The sequence below is a fragment of the Rutilus rutilus genome (assembly GCF_951802725.1).
Source record: "Rutilus rutilus genome assembly, chromosome: 3".
NCBI lineage: Eukaryota > Metazoa > Chordata > Actinopteri > Cypriniformes > Leuciscidae > Rutilus > Rutilus rutilus.
The window spans coordinates 8,927,358-8,951,660 of record NC_140211.1 but is presented as its reverse complement, the minus strand read 5'-3'; the positions used below and the strand labels follow the sequence as shown (position 1 = coordinate 8,951,660).

The 24,303-nt window shown below is 38.4% G+C and overlaps 2 protein-coding genes across 4 annotated transcripts in view; one reads left to right on the top strand and one right to left on the bottom strand.

Annotated features, from left to right (window-relative positions):
* Nucleotides 1–2,693: 2,693 nt before the first annotated feature.
* LOC311287164 (endonuclease domain-containing 1 protein-like) overlaps nt 2,694–24,303 on the bottom strand; it is a 35,820-nt gene continuing 14,210 nt past the window's right edge. For both annotated transcript variants that reach the window (XM_084403818.1, XM_084403816.1), the window contains exons 2-3: nt 6,104–6,351; nt 2,694–4,658 (exon numbers count right to left, since the gene is read on the bottom strand). In XM_084403818.1, coding sequence (XP_084259944.1) covers nt 4,059–4,658; nt 6,104–6,289 — 786 coding nt within the window. In that variant the 5' untranslated portion in view covers nt 6,290–6,351 and the 3' untranslated portion in view covers nt 2,694–4,058. The remainder of the gene's footprint in view (nt 4,659–6,103; nt 6,352–24,303) is intronic.
* On the top strand, nt 9,751–22,742 carry LOC311287163 (interferon-induced very large GTPase 1). 2 transcript variants are annotated; one of them, XM_084403812.1, is made up of 6 exons: nt 9,751–9,839; nt 10,326–10,374; nt 10,536–10,635; nt 16,555–16,812; nt 16,920–17,180; nt 17,304–22,742. In XM_084403812.1, the coding sequence occupies exons 2-6, from the start codon at nt 10,351–10,353 to the stop codon at nt 21,989–21,991; spliced, it is 5,331 nt and encodes a 1,776-aa protein (XP_084259938.1). In that variant the 5' UTR covers nt 9,751–9,839; nt 10,326–10,350; the 3' UTR covers nt 21,992–22,742. The 2 variants fall into 2 exon arrangements, with proteins under 2 accessions (XP_084259938.1, XP_084259939.1); XM_084403813.1 differs by having other exon boundaries at nt 9,762–9,839; nt 10,315–10,374.

The window sequence follows — 24,303 nt, the reverse complement described above, 5'->3', positions numbered from 1 at the left end:
AGACAACTGCAGGAAATATATCACACTGTGCAAGTGATTTTTGGATATTTTATTACAAAAATCGTACATATTGTAGCTTTAATGCATTGTGTTTTATTTCTGGAGCATCAGTGAATCTTTGGTCCTTTTTTAATATAGTTGTGTTTGAGTCTCTCAATTGTCCTCAGTGTGAAAAGATGGATCTCAAAATCATACAGTCACTGCTGGAAAAGAATTTTTAGGGCCTGGAAGATTTTTCTGAAGAACATTGGGCAGTTTAACTTTTATGTAAAATATCTTATTCAGGACAGTACTAAATAAAAAATAACATGAATTTTGTATGATCCCTCTTATTTTGTTAAAATTATTCACATTTTCACAGATTCTGCAAGGGGTTCACATACTTTCAAGCACCACTGCATATATATATATATATATATATATATATATATACAGTATATATATATATATATATATATGAAGAGTTCAGATGCAAAAGCCTCTAAGTGCCATCTGAACATTTCTTCTAGAATGAAAATTTAGAAAATTTTATCAAGCTCGTATATTTAAATTCAGTAATTTCACTTAAATGGCAATGAAAATGACCTATTTATTGTAATTTAAGTGAAATTACTGAACTTAAATATACGAGCTTGATAAAAATGATCATTCTAGAAGAAAATGTCAGATGGCACTTAGAGGCTTTTGCATCTGAACTCTTCATATATATATATATATATATATATATATAAAACCAAAGAGACATTTTAATGGAATGATATAAGCTATGTGAATTCATAGAACACACACTCTGCTCTACAGTGTGACAGGATAAGAATGGAAATGATCCACAAAGAGTATGACAAAATCTGATATGTGACTATTCACTTCTCAGGTAGAGTCTGCTGGGAAGGTAACACAAATATGTTCTGCTAACATTCTCCTTAATTTATGAAAATGTTATTTCTGAATGTTTATTTTTTTTTAACATTCGAAACTTCCATTTTAATGTATTAGTTTTTTTTTCTTGGTTTATGTGAACGTTAAAGGAACATTTCCAAATATTTCTGAAAGTTTTCTGAATGTTCAAAACATTCGTTTTTAAAAGTATTAAAGGTGCAGTAAGTGATTTCTGAGAAACACTGTTGATACTGTATTTGAAATGACCAAAAAAAACACGCCCCTACCTAAAAGGATCACACCCCTTGATCACACATCTTGATAGCTCCGCCCCCAAATTCACAAACACATTATGCAACACAGGCACCTCCCCCTAATGAGTGTATACGCCCCTTACTGCTGATTGGCTACAAGTGTGTTTTGGTGCTCAGTCCGATCCACTTTCAACAGCATTTATCAAAATTGCTTACTATACCTTCAAGAATGTTTTTTTCTTGGTTTATGTGAACGTTAGAGGAACATTATATTCTATCATATTGAAAATGTTATGAAAACGTTATTTCTGAATGTTTTCTGAACGTTCTCCTAATGTTATGACAATGTTCATCAAGTAAAAATAGCATTGTAAGGACATCATATGAAGGTGTTAGGGGTTAACAGTTTAGGACCCAAGGACCAGGGGCCTCATTTATAACCGTTGCGTACGCACAAAACAGGCCCTGAAAGAGCCGTACGCCACTTCCGACGCATAAGTTGTGATTTATAAAAACAAACTTGATGGGAAAATTTGCGCACCTGCACGCAAACTCTGACCCATGCGTACGAACGTTTTGGAGATGGAGCAGTTTGGCGACACTGATGGTGAGCTGGAGTATGTCTTTTTGGTCACTTTTAGACAGAAAATCTAAAGAAAATTAAACATATACAGAAAGATAATACAAATATAATTTCACTCACCAAGCCTGTCACTTGAAGCAAATATCCATTAAATGTCCGCGCCAGCGAGCGCGCTGGGCCGTTTAGTGAAACTGACGCAAATAACAGTTTAAATAAATAAAATAATGATTTAAACTATGTTTTACTTCTGATATAAACATTTAGATTAAATATGCCATTCAAATTAATGGAGTTAAACACTTAAACATGAAATCATTACTGAGAAGTTACAAAAAAAATAAAATATATTCAATCAATAAAAATATTTGTTGTGGATGCGGTGTTTTTGAACACTTTTCCTGTGGCGTGCTGTTTTAATGTTTTAACCACAGCGATAATTGCTTATCATGATAATACCAGATTGTCTGAGAAAATAGTTTTGTGCAAATAATGCCCAAGGCCTATCTGTTTCCATTAAAAATATAAATCAATTAAAAATACAATTCGGCCAGTGGAAAAGATTGAGAAAAACTTTCTCTGAAATGTATTTTACACTATTTGATATTGTATTCAAAAACAAGGCAAGGATAACTACATGATTTTTTATTAATGTAATGTGTCTTGTACCGTTAAACGTTATCACGTGGATGAATAATCATATGCAAATGATATGCAGATGATGATCTGCATAGTAAAACTAGGCATTGCAAGCTCCATATATGGTTATTTCGGGGAGGAGTGCGCACAATCTTCCGCTGACTGGGATTTATAAAGTGAATTCTGTGCAGGTTCTGGCGTACGAACGGTTTTATTAGTCTGAATATTTTTTTGCATACGCCATTTTTGGCTTTCGGGCGAACGTACACTTTTAGTAAGGTTCCTACGCACAGTTTTATAAATGAGACCCCAGATGTTTGAAAGAAGACCCGGAGTCAGAATTATAAAAAGTGTAAGAAAAGTTTTACTAAAGATAGTTTGCAGTTTCATCAGCAGAAGTCAGCTTCAAGACTCACACAGGAGTTCGTAGGCCGCCCCGCTTACAGTTACAAAGATCACAGCAGTTATACCCTTCACCAAGGTCTAAGCTACGTCTTACAGGTTGAATGATTCTGACTGGCTAAGAAATAGATAAACATAGTAATTTTCCCACACATATACAGATAGACAGAAGCATATCTCCATTGATTATGCAGCTGACACTCGGACCCTGAAGTTAGGCACGGCGTGACCTTCCAGGTCGCAGATTTGGGTTGCTGGGCGCCAGCATGTCACGAACAACAACTCAGTCAATCTCCCATAATGCCAGTGGTTCCTTAACTTGTAACCAAGACGACTAACACACACACACACACCGACACACAGCTTCCTTAAGGTTGGATTTGGCCAGGCTCTAACTATAGACAGGAGTCTCGTCTCAAAACATCAAGATAATGCGTTCTTTCTCAATGAGAGCTACACTTTAGTCTAAGTAAGGCTTTAACAAAGAAATGGTCCCGTAAACTATTGGCTTCAATGACCCCTATGTGTTTTAACACGTTGAAGACCTTTCTCAAACACAAAACATTTCCCTATTTCATTTCTTGAAGCCGGGTTAAATGAGAAAGCACTGTTACTGCATTCAGATATCAAATACAGACATTAAAGAATACATGAAAAGAACATTTCAGTGATCACACTGGTAACTTCTATAACAAAGTAAAATCTCCAGAGAAGTCATTCAACTAATATTGATTAATACCTTGATTATAATCACTCATTACTTATACATTGAAGCAGCAGTGGATTCCAATCCACCCCCTTCAAAAGTTTTCTCTCTACATTACGAGAACATTCATTAAGTACAAATTACGAACAAAGTATGAACGTTCTCAGAACGTTTTATGATAACATTATGAAAACATTCAGAAAATAAAAATAAGAATGTTATTTTCCATAAACATTATTTTAAAACTTTTTGTCCTAACATTTACATAACTTTTAAAGAACATTAGTGGAAATGATGGCAATGTTCTGGGTTTGTACTGGCTGACTAATTTTATTTAATTTAATTAAATGTATAACTATATGATAGTCCAAAATATTACAGCACATGGTAAGAGCACATATGTTTCAATTATTAAACCTTTATCTGTCTTTGCTCAGCTCTCATAGCAGAACTCCCTGTAAGCCACAATTACTAGACATTTTTCTGTATACTTACTTTTTCTTTATTAGTTTATTTATATAATTATCTTGCCTGGCTCTTGCATTTACTACATGCACAGATGCACACACAAATCCAGAGTTCACAAATTCGCTTTCATTCACTTCCCATTAGTATGCGTATTTTCTGAGACGCAGTCCTTGAAAAAGATGCTCACGCTTTTGTCCATGTCAGTCTGACTTTTCAGAAAGGTCTCTAAAGCCTTCAAAGGCACTTCTGTAACACTGTGTCCCACTATCTCATTCAAAGCATGTGCTGCGTAAGTGGGAAACATGTACCGTACTTCATAGGGAGAGTTTCGATCAAAGCGGGGGCAGCAATAAGCCGACCACAAGTGCTTCGGGACAGCCATGCGTTCCTCACTTTCTCTTCGGATGGTCGCCCCTGATACAGTCACCCCGGTCACCACATAGGCCGTCCCACGGCAGAAGTTATTCAGGCGGCGCCGCACCATATCAATATATGTGGCCCATGGGCCCTCCAAAAAGTCTGTGATCTGAGGTACCACATTTGTGAGTGTATAGGTAGCTGCTTTGTCTTGGTTGTCGGCCTGGTGCTGGTCAGGGTTGAGTGAGCCTCGCACGAACTCCACTGCATCAACATAGTCTGCCAGCACTGCCTGGCTCTCCTCAAGCAGTTGGTCCGTTTCACCACTAGAGGGCAAGACTCTCATGTTCCCGCTTTCATCCGCAGAAACCAGCTATGGAAGGCAAAAGAACAAGAAATCAGAAACCATATAGAAACTCATATTGAAAGAATATCAGAATATTTAAACAGTATAATTTGGTTTTATGTTATGAGCAGTGCTGAGTAGATTACGTACAAATTATAGTCGGTTACTGATTCCAAATGATTATATTACACATTTAAGGTATTGACTGCTTTTCGATTACTTTTGACCTAACTCGTTTATCAAATTGATTTGAATAGGATAATCTTGTACCGTATTGATATATAAATACAAAGAGAAAGAATATAATATATATATTCCATTCTTTGTTATCAATAACATGAAGTACATTATTATGTCATGGTTTTCCTGACGGGTTCATGAGTTTAATGAAAAGCTAGAAAGTTATTAAATCATACCATTTTTAAATTAAAGTAAATTATTTTAAAATAGAGACAAATCAAAATAAAACACTAACTAAAAATTATAAAAAAGATAAATATTTTATTTGTTTACCTGCATGTCATGTGACCATTAATCAGAGAACATCAGAGAACCATGAAATATATTATTGACCTAACTAATTAACTGAAAATTTCAGGGGGTGCTTCAAGTAAATATATTAGGTCAAAATGTAAATATTAAGTGACGTGAATTTGTGCATTTTAATGTGAATGTTTGAACATTCTTAAGAAGTCCGCAATAATATAAGCCAGCTGGAAAACTTCCGGTGAAATGCGCTGCACTGACTGACAGCTTCTGTGATTATAAAGTTGCTCTCTTTAATTCATTTGCATTTTGAAGAAAAGTTATTGTTTTTCATGAGACTTTGTAAGTAGCCTACTTCATACTTAACCTTGACAAAATGTATTTATAAACCTAGGGATTTTATTATATTTAATATTTATTCAAAAGCAAAACGTGTGGAAAAAATATTACAGGAAATTGCAAAAAAAAAAAAAAAAAAAAAGCCTCTCTGCTGCCATCTACTGGTTATAGTGGCAATTAATGTCTTTTTTATTTTTAAATAAAACTGTTTTCTATCAAATATTGTACATCTTGAAATGTTTTACAAATATGGACAATCTCAGAAGAGTGAGCAAATAGTGTTTTTGGTCATCACATTAAAAACAACCTTTGAAGTGCTGGAAAAATGTTTCGTGCATGTGTCCAATTACAGATACTGTGTTTCTTATTCCAATGTTCCCATTAGCTTTGTCTTTATTGCAATTAATAAAACTGGCTTATTGACAAGTTATAAGTGTGATAACTGCATTAAAATATAAATACAACATTAAAAAGTCAACCATTGATGGTTTTGTGTCGATGTACAGCAAGAATGACAGCTAACAGGTCACTGGAAATGCCCAAGCTGGTTTATCGAAAACCAGGAAGTAACCGTGCATATGGTCAATTAAGTAATTTTTTAAATAAAAAGTATTGAGATAAAACTAAGGGTATCTGCTATAGGCTACCTGTGGTTCATACATCCAGGGTGTGTCCATCCTCCTCTGTCCATCAGACTTTTTAAAGGTGTACGCTGAATAAAGTGCCAGCCGGCGAGTGCTGTCGTACAGAGTGGCATAACGTAGTTTATCTCCGTAGCGTTGGCATATCCTCTTCAGATTCCCCCCTCGGATACCTGTGGGTGCTGTGTGCATATAGAAGAACTGGCTGCACTCCTTAAAGCTGTCAGAGACTGTGCCGCCTGCCAGACGCAAACCTGTCAATAGAAGAAGTCTGAAGATAAAAACCTTACAAAGAGCCATTAGAGATTGAGAAGTTGTGAAGTTATCGGTGTCTATAACAAAATGTCCAGTTTTTTAAAGGCAAAGACACACCGAACCATCTGTTCTTCCATGGTGTTCCAAGCCAGACTGATAACACGGAAGAGTGAAAGTCACCATATGCAAAGCATCACCTCTCTTAGCCTGCATATGTGCAGGCGTATTTGATCACTATAACACTGGGAGGTTTCGAAAAACAGAATGAATGAATGAATGAATGAATGAATGAATGAATGAATGAATCAAGGAAATCAAGGAATCAAGGTCATCAAGGAAATGGCGATCAGAGTAGAGTGGGGGAAAACGCCCCCCTTAAGGAAAATGTGACATTACAGTGAAACAAAACATAAATGTGACTAGAATTGCCATCCCGGTTTTGAGTGACTATGGCAGGAGTTATTCACCAAATATTAAAATTGCTCAGCCTTCATAATTAATTAGTATTTTCACTGAAAATATTTTTGTACAAAGGGGGCGTTTTGCCCCAGCGGTGGGGTAAAACGCCCCCCAAGGTGGGGTAAAATGCCCCCTTTCTTACCAACCAGTTTGCTTCATAGATCAACAGCAAAATTAACAGACAATAGTTTTTAATCTCTAAAGGTAAAAGGCAAGTAATGTATCAACATGTATATATATTAATATTTATTTCAGTAATGTCCAAAATAGCCAAATTTAACTACCTTCCATCAGTGAGCTAACTTTGCTAGCAAGCTAGCTAGTTAATGCTCACTTGAGGTAATTTTTTCATGTTTTGTTCAAATCAGGGGCGATTCTAGGATTTTCATTTTAGGGGGGCTCAGCCCCCAATGAGGGTATGATAAAAAAAAAAAAAAAAAGTCAGTTTATGGTCTAATGCTCATTATTAACTAGTTTCATTAATTCATCCAGTAACATGCATATGGCACAGTTTTATAATCACTGAGGAACCGAATGTGAGGTATTTAGGGGGGTTCGGGGGCATGCTCCCCCGAGAAAATTTTGATTTCTCTGATCTACATATGTGCATTTTAAGATGTTTTGAAGGCCAAAAAAATTGGATAACAATAACTTTAAAACCGTGTGCGGGCAGCTGTTTATTTCTCCCCTCATCAGCATCACACTCTTTTTAACTTTGTTTTTATCTTGCTCTGTCTTTTCCCTTCCTAAAGCTGAGCTTTGACTGATATAGGCTTTTCATTTTTGTCTGTCAGTGAAGAAAGTAAACATTGGGTCAACTGATAGGTTGATTTATGAATCATTTTCTCAGACAAAGCTACCAGGAAAGCTAGGTAACTAAGTTTATTAAATTCATTCACAATATGTACACATTCATTATTGATCTAGGGCTAGGCCTAATATATGGCCGTAGACAGGGCTTTATAATCAAAGAGGTCATAAATTTGAGGTTGTTATGGGGTTAAACATTTTTATTTCTCTGATATGTGCATTTCAAGACGTTTGAAGGCCAAAAAAGGATAAGAAATAGAATTAAAACCTGCTCTCTCCTCATCTCCATCACTCTGTCTTTTTCTCAGTCTCCTCATCTTGCCCTGTCTCTTCCCCTCCTAAAGCTGAACTTTTTTAATTTACAGAAAGCTACAAATTGTATTATATTAATTCTCAACATGTGCACATGCATTATTAATCTTGTGCCTATGAAAACGGCTTTGTTAATGTTTCTTGTCCCCTCACAATGACATAATTACACGTTATATAGGCTAGGCCTATTTTCATCTCAAAATGGCGAAATTAGACAAAAGTTTATTAGTTTTCTGATTATTTTTGTCATTCGTTTAACATTTATGACCTAAAAAACTGTCAAATATAAAATGTTTAGTTTAGCTACTTACATCTTCTTAACTCGCACTTGACCGTAAACTGAAGCGTCAGTCGTGCTGCTAAAATTCGCGCACAGCAGCTTCTGCGAACACGAATTTGTGTAGCCTACACTTAATAACAAATGTTTCACAAAAGTTTAAAAAGGGCCTAGTGACGCCTACGGTTCTCACTCTGCGTGTGTTTCGCGCTGGATGACGGTTGTGCTGAGCGGTGCAGGTACAGAGAAGTAGAAGAGAAGAGGATGACACCATTTGCTAAGCGGGGATGTTTTCATTTTCATCCTTAACACATACATTTTAAACCACAAACTACGGAGTATGTTTTGGACATTATTTAACCTTGTCAAAGACGATTTTTTTTTTTTGAATAACAACATTTCTTACTCCAAGTTTTAGGGGTGCTGAGCTCCTTTTTAGGGGTGCTGAAGCACCCCTAAAAAGGGGCTAGCCTCGCCCATGGTTCAAATATTTAGATTTTACCACCTAGTTATACTGCATTAAGTGTAAAACAAATGATTTGATAGACAGAAATATTTTATTATAGTAATTATGATAGAGAAACTATGCCCCCAGGGGGGGGGGCGTTTTATCCCTCAGCGTAGGGGGCGTTTTACCCCACAAGCTATGAGTTTTTAAAAAAATGTTTAATTTTTAAAATATAATAATATTCCTTATAAATAATATATGATCTCAAACTACAGACTTCACTATTCATCTATCATACATCACTGCGATATCCTGCAGAACAATATTCTCTTAAACACTTATTTACTAATATCTGAAAATTATAGCATTTACCATGTAATCCTCTTCTCTTCAAATGTGTCGCTGGTGTCGGCTTCTCCATAGAGATTTGTATATCCCCGTTATCAACGTAGTGCATAGCAACAGTAAAAATGTATCTTGACTACTTTTAGTGGTTATTTTGGGAAAAACAGGTGGGGGGCGTTTTACCCCAGGGGGGCGTTTTCCCCCACTCTACCCTATGTCTATTGAAATAAAAATAAATATCTAAATATTTAGTTTAAAACAGATGAACAATTGACAGGTCTATGGATGTTTTGCCCTCCATCCATGTAGGCTATATTTATGACACACATGGCATTTTTAAACTTGTTTTTATTACATTTTCTACGCTCTTATACAATAACCTATAGGCCTATATAATAAAAAAAATAAAATAAAAAGGTTTTGTCGTTTCCGTTGCACAGACCTACTCGAGATTTACCACAAATGCCATGTAGGGTATCCTTCTCGTTTAAGTTTCGTTTTAGCGGTAATTCACAGTTTCATTTTAAGTGTTTGGACCAAACCACTGAAAATGTTTTATGGTTGCGTTTTTGCACAAATTTAAGGCGTAGAACCTTCGGTTAATAGGAGAAAATTAAATTGTAAGCAAACGTAAGTATTCTTAAAGCGCTTAAACTAACAGGGTATAAACGCTATTGCAAAATAGACTAGTTGCCTAAATGGTTTAGTCTGGTGAGTCACTCACTTTTCTAGGGTATAGCCTAAATTGGGTTAGAGTTCCCGCCCCGTCAAAAGAAGATCTGGAGTTACGACTTTCAAATGCAGAGGTTTTCCTCCACTTGATAAGTGGATAAGTTGTAAGTAATAATCGATAAGATTTGCTGAATCACCGTCTTTATTTGCCTATAATGTTATTTGTTATTGTGAATCTGGTAATGTCTGGTAATGATAATTCATGCGAGTGCAAGAATAACGGTATTAAAGCTATTATATCTTCGTTACCCGCTTAGTTCAAACTGTTTAATAGGTAGACTAGGCTACTGATTTATCCATGGTGGTTAAGTTATATTTGTCGTTTAAGAAATAATTTTTGTGGTTGTGTTTATTCCACAACATTTTTTCGTGATTCAGTCAATTTATGGTTGTAAATTTCACATAGGGCTACATCACATTATAGAAGTAAAATGGTTTGCAAATAGAAATTGACCAAATCATTAAGAAATCTTTAAATCCAAAATACAGTGTGAGATTATTTCTCACCATTTCAGTCACCATTTTAATCACCCTACTGAATCATATTTATAGCATGTAATTAAATCTTAAATCTAAAAGATTTCTTATAGGAGTATCAATCAACTCGCAAGAAAAATGGACTGCCCCAGTGAGGATAAAGTAAGCACCACTTTTTCTTTCTTTCATAAGGCAGATTTATTTGCAAACAAAGCGATTTAGACATAGAGAGTTGCAGACAATTTGCATTTTTTTAGTCAAATTTAGTCTTGACAGACCTGAGTTTGCATGCCACTAATTCTTGAAAAACTTTCAAAATCAAGGAACTTGAAGACACTGGTGAACACCTTGAAGACAAACAACAAACAGGAGCATGTGGTGTTGAGTCATTTGACAAGGAAGATGTTTCCAAGTTACAACAAGGTAATACAGTTATATGTATCAGTTATACATGTATGCATCTTTGTGCACAATAATGATTTTGGAATGTTGGCCACAATTTAAATGAACATGTTTATCTTATACAATATATAAACACATATAAATGGCCTTTATCATTACAACAGACCTTATCCACAGCAGCAGCGCCAACTTTGATTTTTAACGAGAATGAAAGCGAGGCTGTGAAAGACATAGGCCTACATCTCTTCAGTGGGTTGTATTGTTATTTCAATAACAGTAAAAACAGTTGTTTTTTAATTGTTCTGCTGACGAAAAACTGCAAACATATCTTTCCAGGAAATTTCAGTAGACAAAAAAGATCCAGGAAAAATGAGCTGTGGAAAATAAGTGATCTAGGAGCTTTATACAGCTTTTTACAGCAGATGCCATTGAAAACATGGTTAGTCTATCCCTCATAGCCTCGCTTTCATACATGTCATGGCGATGCTCTGAATAAGGTCTATAGTTTGTTTTAATGTGGATGTAGATTTATTGCCAATGTCAAGAAGTTAATACAATTTTTTAATACTTTTTGACTGCATCAAAATGATCCTGTTCCCTTTCAATAACGGTTCACTCGACATTGTGTCAGATCGCGGATGGCATGGAGTTGGAGAAGAGCTGCAACTAACTTTTCTGTAGATTAATTTTTTCGATTAGTTGATTATTCGGATGAAAATTTGTAAAAATGTTTATACATTCAAAATTATTATTTTTGAATTAATAATTTAATTTTAATCCATTATTTTAAACAATGTTATTTCACATCCTGCCCAATGCTGTCCTCCAAACAACGTATAATATAAAGCCTTTTAAAACAAATATAGTGAATATGTAGGCTATGCTATACATCATTAGCATAAAGGGTTCAAATGCAAACATTACATTCTAAATCTAACTGGTTGCTTACTATTTTAAAGCAGAAATTAAAACAACTAAATTTTTTTTTTTTTTTTTAAAGCACAAAATTTTAACTTATATGAGGTATGAGGAACACACATTCTGAGGATTCACTCTTCTGAACATAGTAATTATATTACATTAATGGGCCATACCAACAATAGTGCCTTTACTGTTCCTGCTCTCAAAATGTTTTATTACTTCTGTTACATGTATATTTAAACCTTAATTTCTAACAAACAATATTTTAGCAAAATGTGTATTTTAGTTTGGCTTGCATGCGCCCACAGGCACTCATTCATTGAAGTCTGTGAAGTTTAACAAGACGCTTGTTGTCAGAAAAGGCTAAATGAAATGCTCGCAAGACTTTCTAGCAGGGCTGTCAATAATGATCATTTTGGTAATCATGTAATATGTTGATTATTTTAATGATTAATCGAGTAATCAGATATATTTTTTTGTGTGGTAATAAAAATAGACGTAAGCAAAGACATAAGCCTTTAAAATGACTCAAAATACATAACGAGTTAATTATATTATATACTTATAGTAATATATACTTAAAATAAAATAAAGTAATCATATGGTTTCATAGAACATCACTGTCAAAATACATAATAAACACAATATAAACAATGCATTATGTATTATAACAAATGCCCGCAGAGGGCGCCAGCAGCCTGGTGTTATTGCATTTTACAGCAGATCAAATCCATGTTTAATTGGCCAAACGACATGTAATTTAATATTTGCCCGTTTCTTTATGATAAAAATGCTACAGCCACTGTAATTTCTTGAAAAAGAATATGTGGACATCAAAACTCAGACAGTTTAAACTTTTATTTTGAAATCGCGATCAACAGTGCACATATTTATAAACATAATTGATATATTCTCCAGTGTTGGTATAAGTTTACAAATTATTCACCTTACAAATCTGATGGCGCACATTGCGTTCCCAGATGAACGTTATAAGTAACCCAAACTCACAGCATGCAGAGATGGAGTTTGAGACGCGCTTCACAAATGTAAATGATAACAGTTCACATGGAGCAGCATTTGAACTCTGAGACACATGTAACCTACACGCGTGTAAATAAAGCGCATATATTAAACCTGTGGGGCATATATGGCTTTATGAATTCACAATAGCACAATGCTATGATGTTTTAAAGGTTTAAATACATCGTGCAGCCTTAGAAAATGGTTTTATACTGCGGTTCATGGATTCTCGTCCGTGGAATGCGCTACTTCCGATATTTTCTCGGTTACTCGACACAGGTAAATTGCAATTGATGATTTAAAAAAATCAAGTACTCAAATTTAATCGAGGAATCGTGACAGCTCTTCTTTCTAGCATTTACAGATTAAGATATAACCATAAAATGTAAGTTATGCGCTGAGGAAAACACGTCAAAGACATTATTAAACAATACGTGCACGTGCATCTGTCAAATTATGAGAGGGCAAAACGCGTTAAACTCTTATGCTTTTGTTTGAAGCTCTTATAAATGTAAAGCATTCTCATGTTTCGGACAACTTGGATCATGTACCTTTCCAGCAGCAGCTCTCTCTGTGTCCTCCGCTATTTTCCATATGCGTTTTTTTTTTCCATAGAAATGGGTTATTCACTACTGTAAAGCGACATAACTGGCTGATGGTTTCCAAGCACAGCACACAGACACGACTAATCGATAATCAAAATCGTTGTTGATTATTTTCATTATCGATAATAATCGATTAGTTGTTGCAGCCCAAGTGTGGAGTCCCTTTCTCCAAAAATACTGAATACTGATGGAATGTAACTACACTGATAAATGACGCCTCAGCATGCCCAAATAGGCTCACCGTTGAGTGCCATTTCATCAGAATCTTCCTCCTTCAGCATGAAGATCATTTCCTTGCTGACCACAGAAGAAGAAGCCTACTTGCTTGCCGCTTGAAGAGCCCATCCGCTGACTTGGCGACGCTGAAGAGCAAACTCGTCTGAGACCGACACCTCTCCCCTGCGGCTATCCTTTGAGCGATCTCACATTTTAAAAGAGCAAATTTCAGCAACGTTTGTTTCAAAAAGTTGTGCAATGATTGTAGCTGTGCAGAGGCCAAGAGAGCATTGTGAGAGCATGAGTCTCGCCTCACTGCACTCGAGGATCGCCTCCAAGGGAAGCGACTCCACCCCTACGCTCCCCTGTTCTCATCCCCCTCCTCTCACAAGCCTAAAAGGAAGAAGCAGTGGAGTTGCTGTGCTAAGGAAGCGGGCCAGAGTGAGCTCATGTCGGCCTAGATCCCATGTGCCTCACTCTCCCCACAGCGAGAGGATTCCCCTGTGCTCTTCATCTTCGAAGACCAGTGCCCCTCTTCCGGTGCAACCAGCACGGTCTTGTTTGGTGGTTCCGAGGAAGATGACAGCGATGATGCCTTATCCCTGGCTGCTTCAGATACGGAGGAGAGGTCAATCCCTGTGGAGGATTCCGCCACCCTGCTGCAGAGCAGGCCAGATGATTCCAAGCCGGGACTGGACTCCGAGCTCATCTGAGTCCTGTCCAAGACCTTTGAGGAGCTAGGTTTGGACTGATTGGCTCCGGCCAAGCCCTCATGCATCACGCCTCAATTATTGATTCCTGCAGCCGGGGTGCTGCCAACGGGCCAGAGACCGGCTCAGTTCTCAGACTTGAAGTCATGGCGTGCTCCCTATTTGTCTCACGTCCACTCAACAGTTTTGTCTACCCTCACCTCGGTTGATGGCGTGGAGCAGAGGGGGTATGAGAACCCCGCTGGAAGAGGCTGTCACTACGTACCTCTATCCACCTGCGGCCCTCGGCTAAAAGGCCTGACTGAGCTGCCCATCTCTCTAACCCCTGCAGGGCCACATCAACCCTGGCGGCCAGGGCTTACACGCCAGCCCGCCACCTTGAGCACAACCTTTGGCTTATCGGCTCTGCAGTGGACGGCTTTGCAGAACTCTTCACTGCGGCTCAGAAGGCGCTACATTTTCAAATAGTCCCAGATCCTCGATGACCCAGCAGCACGTCATGCCAACACCGGCACCTGCTCAGGCCCAGCCTAAAGCAAAGCCAGGAGTCCAAGCACTCACGGAGAGTTAAGCGATACCCCGGGTAGTGTCGGACCCTGAGCAGCAGCTCAAGCAGTCTTCCTGAGGAGTAAGGCAGCGAGAATCATGTGCTGCAAACCAAAATAGGCCCATCCTCGATCGGATTCTACTGAACCGTGCCTTCATGAGACGCAGTTCAAAATGCTAACCTTGAAACAAATCCCCTCTCAGATTCGCTCAGTGAAATGCATACTTTCATATGCAGATAGCCTCTCATCACAGACTGTTCTTGAGGTTTGCGTTCAAAGGAGTGGCTTCCCAGTTTACCGTCCTACCATTCGGACTGTCACTGGCACCCTTCACCTTCCCGAAATGGATATGGCACTCTCCCCCCTGAGACAGAAGTAGGTACGCATCCTTATCTCAATGACTGATTTATTATGGCCCTGTTGAGGGATGAGCTATGCCACTTAGAGTGTATGGGCTTCAGAATCAACCTGGTGAAAAGCTTGCTTTCACCCAGCCAGTGAATATGTTTCCTGCTTGCAGCATTCGACTCTGCCTAGATGTAGACCTGGCTGTTGCCGGAGCGTTCTCTGAAAATATAGGGACTCAGAGAATTATTCAAATCTTTGTCTGCTCAAGACGTTGCAAAGGATGCTGGTGCTGATGGCAGCAGCCTCCTCAGTCATTCCACTAGGCCTGCCTCGTACATGGCCGATTTAGTCCTGGCTCCGCAATTGTACTGATTGGGAGTGAATTTAGGGCTGGTTTCCAGGAGGAAAGTGGTCCCGACAGACGCCTCCCACACAGGTTGGGGCGTGCTGTGCAATGGCAGGTCAGCGTTCAGCACATGGTCAGGTCCGAAGCTCCATTGGCACATCAGCTGTCTGGAGATGATGGTGGTGCAGCTGGTGTAAGGCCTTTCTGCCAGACCTGAGAGACCACCATGTCCTGGTTCGGTCGGACAACATGACAGTTGTCGCATACATAAACCACGAAGGAGGCCTGAGATCGCACCCTCTGAACAGACTGGTGAGACTCCTCCTCTGGGCACAGTACAACCTTCGGTCAGGACAGTACATGTGCCGGGCAGGCTGAACCAGGGTGCGGACATGCTTTCCCGGAGTGGTGTGACTCTAGGGGAATGGAGACTTCACCCCCAGATAGTTCAGTTGATCTGGAGTGTCTGTGGGCAGGCAGAAGTGGAACCCTTTGCCTCGAAGGAGATCACTCACTGTTTCCCGATGTAGCAATATTTTTCTCTCGAGCGCACCTGTATGCCTTTCCACCAGTGGCCCTGCTCCCACAGGTCATCAACCAGATCAGAGAGGACATACAGTCATAGGGTTAGACAATGGTTTGCTGGACGCCATCAACTTATATTTAAGTACATCACACTCCACTGGAGAGTGGTGCTTATCTATGGTACATATCTTGCCGACTTCCATTACGGATTGCCGCCCAGCTTAAGTTTTTTCCCTGGACCAAGCACTACTGCCAGTAATAACCCCTGTCCAGTCCGCTCACTTTGTTAATGCTATCGAGCTTCCATCCCTGTGCCAGACTCGCAGGGCCTCTTTTCTGCCTTATGGGCTGGGACATTCCTGCACTAATAAAACAGTGTTGTAGGATTGCATTCCCCATAGCATCAGCTATTGACGAAATGTCGAGTGAACCGTTACATAACCGTTCGGTTACTAACTTAACCGAGGTTATGGTAGTAATGGAAACATTTTCTTTCTTAATACACATTTTTGGTCTTCTTTTGCATAACGCATCAGTGCACATTATTACAAAAGAAATTCTTTTCCCTTGTCATCTGACATGCTAAGATAACTGTTTGAGCATTAGTGAATGCATATTTATACAGATAAAACAATCACTACTGACAGTACTTTTTAATACTCTTTCCAGAAGTTGAAAATGTATACTTCTTGTTTCCACAGACGTTCCTGCACCAAGTGGAATTGTAGTGCAGCTCATTGGGACCAGTTCTGTTACTCTTGCTTGGGAAAGCCCAGACAATATTTCTACATTTGAGTTGACCTACTATGATACCGCCACTACAAAGACCTCTACTATCAAAAATGACACAGCCATAGAGGTGGAAGATCTATGTCCAGGAACTGAATACACTTTCACCCTTGTTTCAATATCAGGCAGTGAAAAACGAAGTGTGGGAGTTGAAGTGACTGCATGCACCAGTAATTATCTTTCTGTCTATCCATGCAGTATGAATCTAGAATTGTTTGACAATGTGTCTTTGAAATTGAAAAAAAAATTAACAACATAAATGTTTTCATGATTGCAGGGCCAGTCCCACCTGAAAATTTCAAGGTTGAGAGTGTAGGCACAACATCAGTTACTCTTATTTGGGATGCATCTGGCTGTGAGGAGAACAAGTTTCATGTTGTTTGCAGCCACAATGGAAAAATCATTCAGGAAGAGATAAAAGAATCAAGAACTGTGGTTTTCCGTGACCTAATTCCTGGAAAGAAGTACACTTTTCACATTACAAAAGTTCTTCCAAATGGCAAAAGAAGCAAAGAAGCTGTCACATATACTCAAACCAGTAAGTATAATATAGCAAACTTCACAACAAATATTTACATGCCTCATTTTATTAGATTTATATGATTATTTTAAACTATGAAATGAGGAGAAACAATTGATGAAATGCTTGTTTTTTCAACAGAAACAAACATCCAGAGCCTTCTACATGATTTGGGGTTGGAGCAATACTACCCGAACAAACTCTCACTCAGCGATGTGCTACAGATTGACAAAAGGTCAGTGACAGATGAGCCAGCCCAGTCTCTGTCATCTTTGCCATGGCTGTTCCTGAAGAAACTGATGATGGTGAATGTGACTGCAAGAAGTGTCAAATATTCATGTAATGACAGTGAAGACTGGTCAAACTTAGATATTTACAATGATCCATTAGATTTTTTTAAAGATCAGAACAGCAGTGTGAACCCTTTAGACATAGTGACTGCCCTTTTTCTTTGTTCAGATTGTTTCCTCCAACAGGAAATGGTCTCGAAAATGTCAATGTGTCAGTTCTCTGTTCCTTTACTTCTTCCAAAGTGTGACACACAACAGTGCATGTACATGCTTTGGGCCATGAGAGATATTGTTAAAAAATTTAGACCTCATTCCTTGTCAGACTCAAAAGGTTTTGTGGAGGAAAGAATTGTTCACTCTGAGCTCCCCCTAGTGTCCTTTGTTAGACTTGGTGACTGCAGCATTTCTAAATCTCAGATCTTAAACAAATTGCTCAGCAATCCCCAACAATATCATGACACTTTTTTACATCATGACATGGACTGCGGAGACATTCCAAGAAAGATATCAAATGGATTAGTGGAGATGGGTTGGTATCTACCTTGTGGAAACAAAAACATTGATGTTTTTCCTGAACCTGTGGCTGTTGCAAACTTGAGAGGTGACATCCGGACCTTTGAAACACAGTACTCCTTCTTATGCCAGACCTCCACTGCAGTTTTTGTGTTCTTTGACAATCTGGACACAAACTACAAGTTACTCACCAACCAACATGCTAAAGCACAGTTTTTTTTAGTGGGCAATGTGCAAAGCAAAGCATTCAATGTGGATCAGCTGAAAAGGACCGCATCTGAAATGAGTTTGAAGAAAAACAACATCATTCTGAAGAACAATCAAAACGATGCAAATTTTGTCAAAAATCTGCATTCTGTAGTAAATCACATAATAAATAATCATCCAGCAAAAGCTTGTCTGGAAGTAATGGACACTATAGCACATGAACTCGGAATTCAAGTTGATGAAGACATTCAAGATTGCCAGAAAGCAAAAAATAATGCACATGTCTTAACAACAAATATAAAGGAAACACTGCAGTTCAAGAAAGATCAGCTCCCGCTTCAAGGTCAAATCTGGAAAGATTTAGCAAAACTGGAAAAAGAGGAATGCAGACTCCGGAAAGCTGGTAATCAAAACATAGAGACATACAAGAGTGATCTCCAGATAAAAAAAAAAGAACTCAGGAAACAACAAAGTAAATATGACATCTCAGAGGCAATGTCCTGCTTTGTTAGTGCACTAAGTTCGAGCCAGGAGAGGCCCTACTTCTTGAAGTGGATGCGGATGAACCTTGACAATCTCTCGCGAAAAAGCCTCTCAAGCCTCCGTGACCAGTACAAAGAAAAGTGTCAGAAATTTTCAGAAAACAAAGAGGAAATCGCACAGCTTGACCAACAGATCTCTAACAGTTCTTTAGGAATAGAGCACTTTCTGCGAGAAATGGGCCAACTCTATGAAGCCGCAGTGTCACTTCCAGAAAACGTAGAATCCCGTCAACAAATGCTACACTTACCTCGGCTATGTGCTGAGCTGATGTTAGATGGCTTTCCTCTGGAACTGGTTGATGGAGATGCATCAAATATTCCTCTCAGATGGGTGAGTGATGTGCTTCTGTATCTGAACTCTTCGGTGCAGCCCAACAATAAAATCTTGGTGGTCACAGTTTTAGGAGTCCAGAGCACAGGGAAGTCCACCCTGCTAAACACCATGTTTGGAGTTCAGTTTGCCGTCAGCAGTGGAAGATGCACCAGAGGAGCTTTTATGCAGCTGATCAAAGTCACAGAGGACATCAAGAAAGAACTTGGTTGTGATTATTTAGTGATAATTGACACTGAAGGTCTGAAATCACCTGAACTGGCAAAACTAGATGATAGTCATGAGCATGACAATGAATTAGCTACACTTGTTGTGGGATTGAGTGATATCACAATCATCAACATCGCAATGGAGAATTCCACAGAGATGAAGGACATTTTGCAGATTGTAGTCCATGCTTTCATCAGAATGAAGGAAATAGGTAAAAAACCAAAGTGTCTGTTCGTCCACCAAAATGTTGCTGATGTATCAGCCCATGACAAGAACATGAGAGATCGAAAGCTTCTGCTGGAGCAACTGAATGAGATGACAGAAGCGGCAGCTAAAATGGAGAACAAGGAGGAGTACAAAAAGTTCAGTGATGTGATTGAGTATAATCCAGAGACCTGCAACTGGTATATCCCTGGGCTCTGGCATGGAAATCCTCCAATGGCACCAGTGAACGCTGGCTACTCCGAGGCTGTCTATGACCTTAAAAAGAACATGATTGATGTAATTGGAAAATGCAAAAAAAAAACATCTGGAAACAACATAACAGAATTTTTAGAGTGGACAAAAAGCTTATGGAATGCAGTCAAATATGAAAACTTCATATTTAGCTTTAGGAACAGCTTGGTGGCTGATGCATACATGAGACTGTGCACAGAATTCCACAAATGGGAATGGTCTTTCAAGAAGCAAATGCACTCTTGGTCAACTCAAGCTGAAACCAGAGTGGCAAATTTTGAGACATTCAAACTGAAATCAGACAAATCAGATCTGAAAGATCTTTTATGCAAACTGAAACAAGATGCTGTCACAAAGCTTGACACGTTGGAAAAGATCACAATGGAAAATCTGTCCAAATACTTTGAACAAACAGAGGGTCATGTCTACCTTGTGGAAAAGTACAAAGAAGACTTTGTGAGCAGCGTAAAATGTCTCAGGAGAGAAATTGAGAGCTCTTTGCTGATGCAGCTTGAGACAACGGTGGACATTAGGAAAGGAATGAATAAAGTGGACACCATCAAGAAAACATTCACTGATACAATGGAGAAAAAAGTGCTGAGTCTACTGGAGGAGTTACGCAAAAACAACCGCTCAAAGAGTGATGCACAAACGACTGACAAAGAGCTTGACAGATTCTTTGAACAAATATGGCGAGACACCATAAATGAGCTGTCATCTACTGGACTGAAGAACAAAAATATATTAGATTTAGTTTTCAGTCAACTTCGAGAAAACATGAAACAGAAAGGCAGTTATGTTGCAGAGCAATTAACATCAGTTAATCTGAACAATTTTGGCACAGGGGTGTTTAAAGTTGCCAAAGAGAACTTCTTCAAAAAAATACTCAAACTTGTGTTCAGTGGCAACTTTGCAGTGGACCTACAAAATTTAGCAGATAATATCATTCAGACATGCTCTCAGTTAGTCCTGGACAAAAGAGAGAGACGTTTAGATTACCATGACACCTACATTCAGGAGATCCTACACATAATTGATGAAAGATTAATGTCCAACAAGAATACAGGGTTTTCAGATGAATTTGAACTATCCCTCAAATTGCACATTTGTGGGGTTTCTGCAAGAGAATTTCAACACATGCACAATTGTTTCAACAAGGAGAATGACCCACGCAGATGCCTTGATCAGTTTAAAGACAAATATCGCAATGATTTCAAGGACCTGTTCCATGATCGCGATCAGTGTCAGAGAAAGGCAGAAGAATTCACTAAACTGTGCTTGATGCCTGCAGTTGAGACGTTCATCTACAGCTCCTTGGGTCCAGACATCGTTGACAAAATGCTTCAGGGAAAAAATGCATTTCAGTTTAGCACTCGTGCATTTTTCCAGTACACACTTTTGAAGCAGCTTCTCAATGAAGATAAGTTTGAACAGTATGTAAAATACATCAGCTCATATGAGCGTTTTGTTAAGGGCTGGATATTAGATAAAATCACCAAACAGTTTTCAAACGAACATGAAGTATTTGAATTGGAGGAAGATCACCTTAGAGGAATCACTAAGGAGATATTAGAAGCTGTCAAAATGGCACAGAATGAGACAAATGAAGATGGTATCAAAGGATTCATACATTGCATATGCAAGAAGCTTGAACAAAAGCTAATAATTCCCAAAGATGCTCTAGAAACAGTGATGGTCCTAAACAATGCATCTCAAGAGCCATTTGCTGACTGGCTAACCAAATCTGTAGAGGAGATGGAACAGGCACTGAAGGAACAACTGAAGAAAGTCAACATACAGGGCAAACTCCGCAAACTCAAGATTAAACCCCAGGATGAGCTCTTCAAGAGAGTGTTTGGATGTGGGATACAATGTCCATTCTGCAGTGCTCCATGTGAGGCTGGTGGAGAAGCTCACACTGAACACTGTGCTTCAGTACACAGACCACAGGGACTCGGCCGATCCAGATATGAAATCAATGAAAAATTAGTGGCTAACATCTGCTCAACGAATGTCCACAGTGAAGCAAAGTTTAGGTGTCTCCAGACTTTATTTATATTTCATCCTTACAAAAGATACAGAGATATCTTTCCTGACTGGCACATCCCAGCAGACGCTAGCATACAGGCCTCAGATTACTGGAAATATGTGATGGCCCGGTTCAACACCAAGTTTGCTGAAGAGTACAATGCTCGCCCTGCTGATGTACCCTTGATGTGGAAATCTATCACAAAGAAACGAGCAGAGAAAAGTTTAAAAGAGTCTTTCAGCATCAAATAAACAGTTGTTCCATTTCACAAGTGGTAAAAGTTTTCACAAGCTTTTTTTCCATATTCAGCATTTTGGCAGCACTCTCACACTCAGCCTACAAAATAAACACAAAATATACATTGATAACATATGACCATCTCCAAAACACATGACTGCTTAGTGATAGAATAACACCATTTTATACTTGCAAAAGGTTTCAGCTGACTTCCAGTAACCATTAATACTGCTTGCACTTGGGAATGGGAATATGGGTTAATCATTTAAAAGGTGAGATACAGTTTAACTAGGTGAAAGAAAAATAAAAGATATATGCAATGTGCAACAACATGGTGAAATGTCTTTTTGTGTATAATTTTACTGTTTATTTGATAAGAGATTTTCATTTTTTTTTGTCAAAATAATCAAATTTGAATCGTTTATATCTTTATGATAATATACTGCATGAATACTTTTATGTGAAGATTTCTAAAACAATAAAAAAAATATTGTTTTAAATATGTAGGTATTGATATTAATATATTGTGGTTTTAATTTACTACTTAATGTAACCAGTTAAACAAACCTCTGCTTTGGAATAAAGTGCTTGCTAAATAAATAAATGTAAATGCAAATGTGTTTTATCAAATGCAGCCTACCGTAGAGCTACACCATTAATTGTTGAAAGATCTGGACGTTTTTACTCCTAAATGAGATTTTCTGTAAAGTTGCTTTAAAACAATATGTATTGTGAAAAGTGCCATACAAATAAACTTGAATTGAAATGACAATGATTTAGGAACTGTAGGTTTATTTACTCTTTGGCCCTGTTTACATCTGCTATTAAGATGCGTTTTGGTCGATCAGATCACAAGTAGACAAGGAGACACATTCCCGGTCTTAGACACATAGCCTACGATCCAGGGACAGATTAATCCACAATACCTTAAAGTAACAACATGTAGTTTTTCAACCTTCATAATATATTTCCAAGACCCTTGTGATGGTACATCGACTTACAATAGGTTGAATGACACGTCTGCCAGAGCCTGACGGGGTCTGTATCGCTTTTACTGGCACTATGTAACTTCGGGGTGCGGGTAGTAACTAACCAGAGCTCAAAAAGAACTACAAAATTCGACTGCTTTACGGCATACGTCACTTCGCCCACCACTTCCTCAAATTCGGCCGTGACAGGCCAACCAGCGCGTTTGTTTTTCGTGCGTGTGTTTTCGTCATGGCTGAAGCAGCAGCGAAACGTAAGAAGTCCAAGGTTTTGTCGGAGTAGAGTCGGAAGAGGAAAAGGGAGAGTGATAAACTGAAAGGCAGGACGAGGATCAATATTGGTCGAGCGTTTGCTCGCTGGCGTGAGCTTATCGTCAGACCGATGCTGACTTGGCCGTCATGCTGTTGAACTAGTAAGTAAATTGCTTGCATACTATCTTTAGTTTTTCTAATCTGTTGTCTGCCTGGCTACGTTACGGAAACTATCTGGTCCTCCATTTATCTTCATGAATCAGCTAACGTTAGTAGATGAGCGAATTATCAATCTGGTAGCTAGTAAACACTAACATGCTAGTTTTAGATGGTTAGGATGCTATCGCTATCATTCTCGTTCAGATTTGAGCATTGCAATCGACATGCAAATCGCAAATGTTTGAGTTAAAATGTTTAGTCTACTAAACATGTATAAATTATGAAAGGAGGAAGATTAATAATATTATCATTGCCCATATGAAAAAAAACCTGCATGCTTCATATACAGTAACAGCCCGTTCTCATCGCAAGTCGTCATATACTGACGCTTTCAAAATTTCTTCAATATCTGACGCATAAAGCACCCTTTAGCGTCCATATGAGACGCATAACCCTACCACAGACCTAAACCTACCCATAACCGAAGCGTCTCATATTGACGCTAAGGGTGCTTTGTGCGTCGGATATTGAAGAATGTTTGAAAGTGACGATTTGGGGATGAGAATGCGTTGACAGTAACCGTAAATCATTTTACGACAGCGGTAATGGACAATTCCGCTTCCAACCTGTAGGGCGACCGCAGAGGAAAAGTTCCATGTTGTTGCTTTAATAGATTAATGCACAATACTAATAAAATAGGATAAGAGTTAATAGCTCTGATCTGACATGATGTAATGTCAATGGTAGAGGTATAAATAGATTAAATGACATTTTGAAAGTAATTTTAATAAGGGTACGTTTACATGACAATGATGTAATGCAAATATTTTTCTTAGCATATTTCGTGTACAGACGATGGCCACTAAAATTCACTAAGAGGGCTTTTACACAACACCGTTTTCAACTAAAAACTTGTTAGACGTTTTGGC